Source organism: Labrus bergylta, chromosome 4 (genome assembly GCF_963930695.1).
Source record: "Labrus bergylta chromosome 4, fLabBer1.1, whole genome shotgun sequence".
Classification (NCBI taxonomy): Eukaryota; Metazoa; Chordata; class Actinopteri; order Labriformes; family Labridae; genus Labrus; species Labrus bergylta.
This window is the reverse complement of record NC_089198.1, coordinates 30,433,079-30,446,102: the sequence shown is the minus strand read 5'-3', so window position 1 is coordinate 30,446,102 and position 13,024 is coordinate 30,433,079. Positions and strand designations below refer to the sequence as shown.

The 13,024-nt window shown below is 41.6% G+C and overlaps 1 protein-coding gene across 1 annotated transcript in view; it reads right to left on the bottom strand.

Moving 5' to 3' along the window:
• Positions 1-10,793, bottom strand: part of col15a1b (collagen, type XV, alpha 1b) — a 72,625-nt gene extending 61,832 nt beyond the window's left edge. Inside the window, exons 1-2 of the mRNA XM_065954361.1 lie at positions 10,606-10,793; positions 10,240-10,304 (exon numbers count right to left, since the gene is read on the bottom strand). Of these exons, the coding sequence (XP_065810433.1) occupies positions 10,240-10,304; positions 10,606-10,670 (130 nt within the window). The 5' untranslated portion in view covers positions 10,671-10,793. The remainder of the gene's footprint in view (positions 1-10,239; positions 10,305-10,605) is intronic.
• Between the last annotated feature and the right edge of the window lie 2,231 nt (positions 10,794-13,024).

Below are 13,024 nucleotides of genomic sequence, written 5' to 3'. Positions count from 1 at the left end.
AAAGATGTTTGTTCAAAGTCACAATTTAAAGTGCTTTAAAAAGTGCAGGCAAACTCGTGTACAGTAACATGCAATGTTTTGGTCCTGAGACATCTCTGCCTCTGACAAGGGCTTATAGCCAATCACAGTCAACGATTTTTGGGGAGGCCAATCAAATTTCTAGGGGCCCGTGTCACCCCTCTGGATACGCCCCTGCTGCAGTAGGCGGTTTTGAAAACAGCCAATGTCTCTGGCTTCTCTGCCTCTTTCTTCTCCACCTCATCTTTCTCTTTGTCTAAAATTATCCTCCTTTATTTTGTACACCAAAGAGCAAACTTGACTCCTGTGTCTGATGCTCAAGCTCTGCTTTCTGTGTGATCTGATTGGTTACAGCTTTCTTCACATATACACTCTAAGTTCAGGTGATTGGTTGGTATTTCTGCGACGATGTTAAGAAATGAACACACAGGCTGAAAGTTTTGAAGGATGAGTGAGAAGTGTGTTTGGTGTTATACAAAAAGTGTGAGGCTGAGGATGTGCGTATAGTCAGGAAAATCTGGGCTGTAGTTTTGCTCCACGTGTTTCGAGTTTCAAAAAATGTGTATCAATTTTTAAACTTTAGTTTAAATTTAATATTTAAAATGTATATTTAAATTTTACAATTCTCCAATGAGTGTTAAAGTGAAGCCAGAGAGAGGTCATTGAAGGTCAAAGTGTTTGTATTGAACCAACCAAGCTTGTCAGTGATCAGTTCCTTCAAATATCTGGTATCATAGATACAAGTGTCCCAACTATTTACATCCGCTAATGTCCTGATTATGCATCCAGCACGGGAGTCTGAATGTGTCTTGTAGTGTGTGTGTTTGTGTGTGTGTGTGTGGGTGTCGGCGGTGTTTGCTCAGCTGCAAGTGTTGTACTCAGAGCAAACAACTTCTCAGAGCTTCTCGCGTCGGCTCCTCTCCTCCTCCAATACAAATGTTAATGAAGAACGAGGGAGGCACAGTGATGGGGGGGGGGGATTCTTTATCACATGCGACCCTGCAGAAAGTGTGTGTTGTTGTCTTTGTGTGTAGGTGTGACTCTCGCACACAGCTCCATTGACATGACAAACTACAGCATTCATGGCTCAGTGAGGGGTTTTAGGGGCCGTGTCAGTAGAGGAGCGAAGGAAGTCCAGCAGGTCGATGATGTCATCGCTGTTTGTATTTGATAACCATGGCATTTGATGCAGATTGTGCAGAATGAAAGAAAACCTTCAGAAAGATGTGACAGGAAAATATTATCTCATGTTCCTTCCACAGCCCCGCTGGCAGAGAGCTTCCTATTGACATCCGCCCACTGAAGCAGCACAACAAAATTCACTATTGTTCAGAACTGCTGATGTCAAATGCCGTGCAGTGTTTTGTTTCTTTCCTATTTTTGTTGTGTGTCATCTTGGTCTGAAGACTCGTCAGGAGACGACTTTTTTAAAGGTCTCGGTCTCGTCTGAGAATCCAAAGTGGGTTTTAACTCGGTCTTGTCTCGGTCTCAGACTGGGTGGACCCCGATTTTAAATCAAGATCGATTAAGACAACAATTAGAAGGAAAATGTCTAATACAAAATATCTTTCTAAAAGAATAAATCACTTTAATTCATTCATAATTTTATTTTTATCCCCCAGTAACGGCGACAACCTTCCCAGTGTTTCGGTCTAAGTGAGTGACACGCCTGCTGCATATAAGATGATGATTTTTCAGCGATATTTATGGTCTTGGTCTTGACTTGGCCTCGACCCCTACACGTCTTGGTCTTGTCTCGGTCTTGGGGCACTCTGTTCTCGGGTATGTCTTGGTCTTGGTCAGTGTGGTCTTCTTCACTACAACACTAGTGTCACTTACAACCTTCTATAATGACAGAGCAGATTTGAACAGTTGAAGGTTTACATGCAGAAAAAGGTCAATCTGTTGAGCATCTTAATCACTCTGTCTGACCCTGGACTTCTTTCACGTCCACATTATTATAGGAAACAAGAACTCATCAACTTATCACCGTCAGCATCACCTCAGTATTTATCTTTTTTTCTTTACTGCGAATCTTAACGTCAACCCCTCAGCTTTGATACTCTGTGCATTTTGAATTATTGTATTTCTCATTTATGTCTGACTGATGAGCGTATTTCATATTGTTTATACTTTATTATTATTATTCCCTTATTTTTCTCTATTCCATTTCTCCCTCATGCTAATATATGAGAGCCCATGCACACCTGAATGAATTCCTTGAGTTAAGGATTTACCTGAACTGTATTTGACGGTAAAAAAAACATGTATTATATATATATGTAAATATAACACATTTCACCAAAGGCATAGAATCAAAAGGCAGTTATTCAAAGTCAAATTCCCAATTCAAATTCCTTGAATCGGGTGTTAAACATATGTTTTAATTCAGCCAGCATCTTTGTCTTTGAATATTTTTCACAGGTATGTTGACCTCTAACGCTGTGGTGATTCACTGTCACATGTGAGGAGTACAGACGACCTAACAGAGACCGAGGAGCCGACACTCAGCAGCACATCGATGAGACCTCGTGATAGGAGAGAGGCTAAGTGAAGGAAACTGCTTCCAAAGGTGACGAGTAAAAGAACAAGAATAACACAGTATGTCAAACACAGATCCAAACAGAGTGGGTGATTGGTGGAGGACTTCAATCAGAATGTGTCATTACTTTAACCAGAGGTTTGATGAAACAGGGACACGCTTTTGGGTTCATGTTTGTGGAGTATTGATGACCCAGTGAATAAAAACATGATATTAAGTTTGGTTGAAATAACAAGCTGCTTCAGGAAGTCAGGGGTCAGATGAATTAAGGACTACAGTTAATTTAATGTTTTATTACACAGGAAATTAAAATATGTGGGAGGTTTAGGCAGCCCCTAGTGGACAGGTCAAAGGTCATAACATACTGTATGTTCAGAGATGCAGTCAGTGATTAAGTGTTTGCTACAGAAGGCTGTGTCCTTAAAGGGAGAGTGTGTGTTTGTGTTAAAGAGTGCCCTCGGAGCACAAACAGCCAAATGGTGGTCATTTCAGCAGCCGCAGACTCTGACCCAAACATTCAAAGCATACCTGGGCATAAACGCTCACACAGAAGAACAGTGTGCTTTCAACCTTTCCCTTCAAACTCGGCCCGTTTACTGAAGGTTACCTCAAAATGAGGAGGTGGAAATGATGTTGGACTTCCTGCGCTAAATATCGGAGCAGTAAGACACTCAAAACATTTAAAACATAATTTAAAAAAGACAGATACATGGTCAGAATAGCCCCTTTTTACATGAACCTCTGACATTTTTAACATAACTTTTACTTGTACATCTTCAGGGTATATTCAGGTTCTAACATTATCAGAATTTTCCTTTCACACATGTATCTCACAGCAGGAGATGGCGAGCGTCGGACACGCTGTCACAACTCAAAATACTGGGATGCTTCAGAGAGGAGTCTAGCCTGGTTATAGAGTACAGGATGATTACGGCCTGTCCTAAGTTGCAAGCAGCAGCGACAAAATCCGTCTGATTCTATTTTTTCCTATTGGAGTGTCGTAACAGCCCGCGGTGTAAAGTAGAGAAACTCTGCTGGATGTGAGCTTCATCACGCACTCAACGCATGCTTCCAGACTTTAATCTGGACCATTATCAAAGTGAGTGCTCTGCAGATATTGTGTTGGAGTTAGATATTGATTCACTGGACATGGATTGATACTAAACCACTAAAAACAAATCTGGTTCAGGAGAGGGTTAGTACTTGATTAGAGCGTGCAGGAGGTAGAGAAGTGCTTGTCTGTCATTATGACGCCGTCTGCATTGATTTCTCTACTAAATGTGTCTTTAATACCACTAAAGAAAGCAGCATGCAGGTGAGCAGAGAGAGTTTAAAGCAATCGAACGCTTAATGCCGACTCTCACAATGAAAACGCTCCAGACAATTACATGCTCCATTTACACATCAGCTAACTGGGACATTACACAGATTTCATGTGGGCAGATTGCAGCAACGGATTCAGAAATGTGCGTTGCCACATGCAGGCTCACACAGAATAGGTCTGGTCCCTGTTCAAGAATTTGAGGACCTGGCTCTGTCAAGAGATTATGGAGAATCTGCAAACTAATTACTGTCTGATGTCATGTCATTAATTAGATTATATTAACAGAGGACAGTGTCTAGATGCTGTGGCTGGTTATGGGCTGACAGATAGTAGATGCAGCAAGTTGCCTCTGATGATAGGAGTTCATGTGGAAGTGTGGATCAGAAGTAGAGAGACACTAACAGACGGTAGAAAAGTGTGTGTGATGTGGTATAGATACACTCATGAACTACAACACACACCATCTCATATTTCCTGTGTGCGGACACGTGATGCAGTTTACGCATGACAGGTAGGGGCAGTGTCGAGGCAGAGGAGATGTGTGAGGAGAGTCAACACAAGTTTAGTTTGGTTTTCAGACAAACTGATGACCAAAATGACCCACATCTATATGACATGTCTTTTTCACTGCATAGCAAAAAAACATGCCTGTCAAAAAAAGGGTGAACAGCTAAGTTCTGTTTAAAAGTCAAAATGGAAACCTGCATCAGTTAATGGAAACAAGACCAGTGTTTCGGTTCAACATGTCTACCCTGTGAAGTGATGACTTTCAGCCGAGTGCTTCTGTGACTGCTTTTTGTATTTGTTTAGTTTTCATTAAATACAATTCTGTTGAGTAGACTTTGAAGTTATGATGAAAAACTAAAAAAAGAGTCATCTGCTACGACGCATGTGTTGAACAAAGGCCATATACATAAACAGACGGTTGTTGCATGAAAACACGATGTTCAAGTAGTGGAAGTTTATGTTCTCAAGTTCAGTAAAAAGACTTTCTTTGTATGTGTCCCGCCTCAAAGCATCGACAGCACAGAACAAATACACAATAATCATGAGTCATCGACAACTTTTTATACAGTAGCTATGGAAACGGCGTCACCATACAACAACAAAACACAAGTGACATTTCAATGTGTCCTTTGTAAAAAAAATTCCCATTACAGTAAGAGCTTTGAATCTGAGATTTCCTCCTAAAAATCACCAGGTTGGTCTTTTTGTTCAAATGTGTCCGTCACATCACAGCAGCTTTTTCTCTCCTCATTGTGATTCATAACGCAGACTCTTTTCCTGTGCACACTAATGGCAACCAAAGTGAGAGAGCTACATCATCTCTGTGAGCATCACATCATGGAAAACATGAAACTGTTTCCAACTGAAAGTCAAATGACTCTGAAAGAAACAGCCATTCTTATTCTCAACTTTCCACTGACTGTTTTTTCTCCCATCAAAATCCAACGGGGCTGACCGTTACACACATAAAGCAATGACACCTTTTACAGTTGGCCCATTGTGCCCAGCTGTGTTCAAATCAAAGTCACTGTGGCTCAGTGAGCACATTCCAGACAGGACGCCGCTGCAGCCCAGCCGCTCAGTCCGCTCATATACTGGAGACATTTAGACCCGGTTTGAAGACTCATAAAACAATCATCGGAGCTCACTCAAGTTTTTATTCCAGTAAAATATAGGGACCAAAAAAAGATGAAGAGGGAAGGCAGTGGAAAGGCTTACAGGTAGAACTAAAAAAAGGGGGATTTTTGGTAAATGGAAGTGACAGAAAACAGGTTTCTAACGGCAGAAAAAGCCGATGTCCTGGATATAAAACCATAACTGTATGTGACAATATTTGAGCGTACATGGGAATGTCCTCCGTCCAAAACAGACTCCTACTGGGCTCACCTCATAATCATTTATATTGGCTAAACATGAAATCCTTTCAGAGCAACTCAACCAACGCTAAATGGAAAGTGAAGGTCCCATAGCTGAAAGGAGTCTGAGCTTTTTTTGGGGGGTCATGGGGAAGTTGTGGTGTATATTGGGAGACAAGAATGTAGTATGGTTGTCCCAATGACAGAATTTTAAACTTAAATATCAGACAAAAATCGAATGAATCCAATGGTCAATGCAATGGCAACAAAAAAAGAAGTCCTTGGCACCCATTGTTTGGTCATTTCTTGTTAATTAATAAAAAAATCCCAGGCAAACTCCTGCACACTGACTTAATTGAACAAATTCTTTGGCAATGTTTCAGGACCACAATTTTGTAAATGTATTTTTCCAAATTAGGCGTTCAGAGCACATGTCTTATGAAATAGATGTGATTTTTCTTAAAGCTACAGTACTTTTCGATAATATCAATCATTAAAATAACAGAGATTGTATCATTTTAAAACATATGGTGATGCAAAAGTTTCCAAGTTTTAAACATTAAGACAACCTCACAATATGTTCTCTGAAACTGTCAAACTAAACAAACTAAATACAGAAAAGTGATGTTAAGAGCTGGGAGGACAGTGTGGACAATGGCCCTGATGAAGCCCACAAGCCAAAGCATGTCGGTCTAATAAAGTGGATCTTCATACTATAAGTGTTGCTGGAGCTTTTTGACCTTTTCATATCCACATTAAAACTGGTCCTAGAGAAACTGATGTCCCAGGACAACAAACAAAAAAAGCTTTTTCACTGTGATTGTTCAGTCACAGACCAATGCCAATGTGTTTATATTTTTTTGCTCTTTACAATGTCTGAACATGACATACAGTGTGGCATGGTCAAGAGCAAGTTAAGGGTTTGGCAAGTAAAATATTTGTATGGTTTACATAGAAAACTAAACATGTGACAAGTTAGGAAAAAAAGATTGTGATGAAATTAATGCAGACGACCTGCTTGTCGGATGCTCATAAAGTGTTTTAAATAAGCCTTTAATGTCTAGAAAAAAATTCAGGCAGGCTGCTCCCCAAAATGTTCCTGAGTTGCCTGTTGATAGACGTTCCCCACAGCAGGAGAAATGGTGGACGAAGCAACAGAGTCTGAGGCTATTCACAGTATCAACTAAAGTTTGGAGAGGAACATACTGGTGAACAGAAACAAATGATGAAGCGGTTTCATCACATGCACTGTCGTGATCCCCTTGGTCCTGTGTCATTGCAGGATATAAACGATATCCCTCCCTTCAACCTCGCTCGTGGGGAATTTTTTACTGTTCTGTCCACACAACGGCTTATTGGGTCTGAGTGGATATTTTCCAGTGGGGCTGGCAAGAATTTTATGCCCAAATATGAAGCGTTTCCCCGAGAATTTCAGGATGTTTTCTGGAGTTTTGTGCATGTGTGAAAGCACATCTTGTTTGATGGTCAAACGTTTCTGAAACAGTTACCAAAGTCAGTAAATCTAGTACACAGGAGTATAAATACATGTGTCCAGGGGGATGTAGGCAGCATTAGAACTCACATACCCAAAACAGCATAACCAATCCCTTCCTTTGTCGTATCTATATCTACTCTCAAAAAGGTTAAGGGGGCACTCACAGTAGGCAATCCGTACTGTGCCTTAGCAAGTTTGATTCCCAAAGTCCAATTGGTCTGACTAGTGTGTGAGTGTTCCGTTCTGCGCTTGAGCAGGGTAACCATCCTTGGCCCTGGCACAGAAGAGGTGTGCTTCGGCACGGTAATGTTCATACACGAGCACAAGTCCTGACACACGACCTGGACATGAAGTATTATCGATCCTCCCCCTTCATTATCAAGAAACCCCAGAGTGTTCTGGCTGTTTTTGACTTAAACCACTCAAGATAAACCACAAAGTCAATAAAGTTGCTGTCATGTTGTCGTTGCTATTCTCTAATACATACACAGACTCTGCCTGTCTTAAAAACTAAGCATGCTTCATTATCCCGTAAAGCCATGCATGTGTTGCACGATGTTATGTACAAGAGGTGCCCTCAGTCTTGCATTAGCACTTAATGTTGGGACTGAATATAAACTTAATCTTAAATTGGAGAATCATTCTGTATGAATAGGTTAAGTTAAAATAAGATGACTCACACTCATTCTGATATCCAGAGGTGGTTCAGCATTAGAACATCTGATTTCTTATAGTCACGAGAAAGTCTCTAACTGTGAAGCCTGTGGCAGTCCACAATATGACGAGCTGTGTTTCCTCCACAGCATCGCAAACCTTTCCATTTGAGAGCACAGGAACACAAAGAGCGTCCTGCAGGAACCGGATGAGTTATTTCTGAGCTTTTTTCAATGTTCAAAATATAAATTAGTTTGAATCCGTTGGTTGTTCAAATTCATCCACCTGCCTTCCTTACACGAGCTGACATTAAGCTGGCATGAGGACAAGTGTGTTCTCTACAACGCACTTCAAAAGCACCGTGTGAACAACGTCGTCTCGAGCACACACACACACACGGCAAGTGTAGTGCAGATGAAACCCCTCACGCATTACCACACAAACTAAACACTTCTCACCCTGGTGCAGCGTTTGACCCATCTGCTACTTCCAGCTAACTCAATGCACACACACACACACACACACACACACACACACACACAGGATAAAGAGGGAAGCCGATCAAACAAACAAACCATCCCTCTCCTACAGGGCTGTATAGGAGGAGAAGCACAGCAGGGAGTAACAGGATTGTAAAAATGGAAATCAAAGGGGAGTGGGCTGACCCACATAATGAGTTTTCTAATGGATGTATGAGGGAGGTGTGGACAACTGACCTAAGTTAACACCAGGTGTCAAGGCTCAAACTGAACAATTAATTGAGTAACTTCCTGCTGTAGGTCTGATCAGCACTCTAATCATAAACCTGACTAACACAATATAGTTTGAGGTCGATTTACTCTTGTACTGTGATCAGACCCAAACTGGCCAAGGCTTCTGAGCATGCTCCACAGTTCCCTAGTCAGGCTTTGACCCTGAAGTGGAACATCAGAAATACTGTGCAGCATATCTACTTAGTGCTAGAGCAGTCGACAAACAACCAGTTTGCCGCTTGCTTACTTTTTGGTTGATTGTTTCGGTGTGTGATGTGATAAAGTCAAGCAGAAAAAGGTCTAATAGTAATTAGCTGAAAGGGTCATATCGCCAACGAACCATAGCGGAGTCTGAAATACTTCCCTCAATAAATCAATTACAAGGACGAGGACAGTAGTCCAGTGGACTTATCATGCTATAGGTGTACCTCGACTTAACTATGCATGTTACCGTCTGATTGAAAACACAAGTTATACATGTATGAGGTTCAATAAGTTCAGTGGGTCCTCAGTGGAGTGCTTACGAGAAGAACTTGTGTTTCATAAAACATATTGACATGAGAGGGTTTCTCTTTAAAAAGATCTCTGTTACTACTAAGACATTGTAAACCGATATGATTTGAACGTTCACGTTTATAAAGTAAACAGTCTGGGACTTCAAATATCCAAAGGTACCAGGATAAGTGTTTCAGAATGACAATGCCAATGCCTTACTTTAATACATAAATAAAAAGAAAAACATTTTAAAGCAGAGATAAACCATTAGTCATTTCTAGCTTGTGAACATCAAATCTGTACGATCAAATGCCAGCTGTCACTGTAAGGTTTGAGCAACTGTTGCTAACTTACTGCTAGCTAACCTATCACTCACCTGCTCAGAGACTATTGTTGAAAATGAATGATTTAATAGTCTGAAAAAACATTGGCTGCATTTCAACAGAAAGGAAGCTAGTTAGTCAGAAGTGCCAATCATTTGAGCTTTTATCTGCAAACACTCATAAATCCCCGATCATCTATTCCTGAATCACTCCAGGGGAACACCTTTGTTTGATAGTAAATGAATAAAGAGTCCATATAGCGATTGATACTGAAAATCGTTGTTGTTATTTTGCTGCCTACATCATTCTAATTATTTCTGACAAACATATTACATGTTATAAATAAGCACACATTGGACTACTTGTAATAAGGATTCAATCTAATCAAAGCATCCAGAATGGCAATGACTTTTTTATGAGCTTTGCTTGACCAATCACACACTCACCTTCAATGTAAAAAAGAACAGATGATTTTATAAGCTTTACATTGACTTAATGACCCCTCATGTGACAAAACGACTGTCTGCAGGCAATACGGCCAACAGTACACAAAGGAAGATGATGAATATAACAAAATGAATTTGGCTTCATGTCCATCAATAGCGCAGACTTCATGATGACTTAAGGATGAGTTAGGAATTTATCATCAACAGGAGGAATTTTACTCTTTTAATAAAGCACCTGTCGGGCCAATAGCAAACTGTTCATACAAAATTTCCCCCAGCTGTGGGTTCATATAATGTAAGGACAGTGTTGTAGCAGCGTGAATCTTACCTTCTAAAACCTGCAGGGCAGAGGCCAGCGAGCACAGCAGGGCGAGATGCAGGGCACGAGACCACCTGAGGAGACACGGCACTCACATTATGAATGTAGTTACGTTTGACCAAGTTTTCATTTGACGTTTCAAATGCTTTAAAAAAGGTTCATAGCACTCAATGAAAGTGGCTTATTGTGCGAGTAATGAGGATGAATGTCTGCACACTTTACGCACGGAGAAGTTGTGCAAAAATAAATGTGGCTGCATCACAGGTCGGTCTATACTCCGAGTTGTAATTGACCTAAAGGTATGAATTTTGTAAGAGTCAATTTAAAACAACTCTGCTGCTTATTTATTGTAAAGATGATGTGTGATTGACTTACCCCGGAAACATTTTTACGCGTAACGGAATTAAAATCCAAAGTTTGAAAATGAACTCCAAGTGCATGTGTGGGATGAAATTCCGGCAAACTCCGTGGTCCCCCTGCCTCTCTGTGCAGACCTGAAGTCACACTGCTCTTTGCTCTCTCTCTCTCTCTCTCTCCCTCTCTCTCTCTCTCAGTACAAAGCCTCTCTCAGTTCAGAGCTGAGTGACTCTCAGATCCACGGAGTTGGGAAATTTGACTCTCTTGAAGGAAAAAAAAACCTCCCCCCTCACTCACTGAGAGGACCCCCTCCCCTAACCTGCGGCCTGATTCAAGCTCCTTCATGATGATATAATTTCCATGTATATTTACGCTCCGGCTATGGATAAAGTTAGACATCTATGTAGGATTTTTTTTAAATGTCTTTCAATATTTTATTTAGACCATTTTATTGCAAATAAAAATCAGTATGTCAAAGGTCTGGACTGATCTTGAGAGAGATGTTTGTGATCAGAATCAAATATTGAATGACTGGTGAATGTGATGGTTAGTGATGCAGGTCATTAAGTACCGTTAAATGCTGTTGATCTGACTCTATTACATCCCGCTGCATGTCCAGGGGCGGCGCAGATTTTTTTTGTCTCAGGTGGCCCTACTTTTACGATGGGGGGGGGGGGGGGGCATTAAGGTTTTCCTGTGAGGACGTTTTAATTGGCTATAACAGACTGAAATTAATACTGAGACCTTTTATGACCAAATAATGCAAACAAGATCATCTGTAACTTTTTTTGTAGTATTTTTTAAATGTATTCCTGCTGCAAGAGGGTAAGTGTCAGATAAGACAATGACACCATGCTGAATACAGTTTACACATTTTACAATTCAAAGAGGATGAGATTTTCATCAGATAAAATAACATTTAAAGGTAGAGGACAAGAACAGCAAAGCGATAACACATAACATTTCAATTAAATTAAGTAAATGTATTTTTATTTCAAGAATAACACAACAATGTGGCACTATACAAATCTATTTATAAATTTAAAAAGTAAAAGTATCAAAAATACTGACTGAAAACCTTTAAAGAAACATAGAAATGTAATAAAAGCTACAAGCTGCCTGTTGTAGCCAAGAGGCAACCTTCTGTGTTGAAAAATTAAGCAAATGATGAAGTGCAAAATCCTGCAGCTTGTCAAGGGTACACTGAAGGGTTAGCTCCAAGAGCCCCAGAATTCAGCTACACACACCCTTCAAAAGTGAATGTTTTAAAACGAGAAATAAACATGTATGGGATTTATTTGAATTTATTTTGATTTTAATAAAGATACGTGTTATCCAAAGTTAGGCACGTGTCTGACCTGATCGACAGGCGGGCCCGGTGTAGCGGTTTTATGAGAAGCCTTAAAACCCGCCTCAGCTCCAGCTCTCAGCCTGTCGTTAAGTTGACTGAAAGTTAGGCTGAGACAGAATTTCCAGCACGGCGGCTGCTGCTGATGAGCCTCTGGAGCCCCCTGCAGGAACAGATGAAACCGATGTCACTCAGGCTTCGTCCATTAATATTTACAGTCTATGGTTGCAGCACATCCCACGCTTTGGTTTTAGCAAAAGTCCCGACCCTAACTGGTAAGTTAGGGTCGGGACCAGTCTCTCAATGGTAGTAGTGGAAGTAGAGGCGCTGCTGGGACTTCTTGGCCAGTGATCCGGTGTTGGTTGTCCAGGAGAGATCCTCACTGATGTGAACCACCAGGAACTTGGTGCTGCTTACTCTCTCCACAGCAGCACTGTCGATGGTCAGTGGGGGTTTAGGAATGGGGACTCTCCGGAAGTCGACAACAACCTCCTTGGTCTTGTCGACGTTCAGGAAGAGGTTGTTGTCTCTGCACCACGTGGCCAGTTGGCTGACCTCCATCCTGTAGTGCGTCTCATCGTTGTTGGAGATGAGACCAACTACTGTTGTGTGGTCCGTCAACTTCACAATGTGGTTGCTGCTGAAGGTTGGAGCGCAGTTGTGGGTCAGCAGCGTGAAGAGCAGGGGGCTGAGCACACAACCCTGGGGGGCCCCAGTGCTCATGACGGTGGTTTTTGATGTGCTGCCGCCGACCCGCACTGCCTGAGGCCTCTCGCTGAGGAAGTCCAGCAGCCAGTTGCACAGGGAAATGCTGAGCCCCAGCTGTTCCAGTTTGCCGATCAGTTGCTGAGGGATGATGGTGTTGAATGCTGAACTGAAGTCTATGAACAGCATTCTGACGTATGAGTTTTTGGTGTCCAGGTGGGCTGGGTGAAGAGCAGAACAGATGGCATCCTCGGTGGATCTGTTACCTCGGTATGCAAACTGGTAGGGGTCCAGGGTGGCGGGGAGGGTGGATTTGATGTGGGCCATGACTAACCTTTCAAAGCACTTCATTTCGATGGGGGTCAGTGCAACGGGTCGATAGTC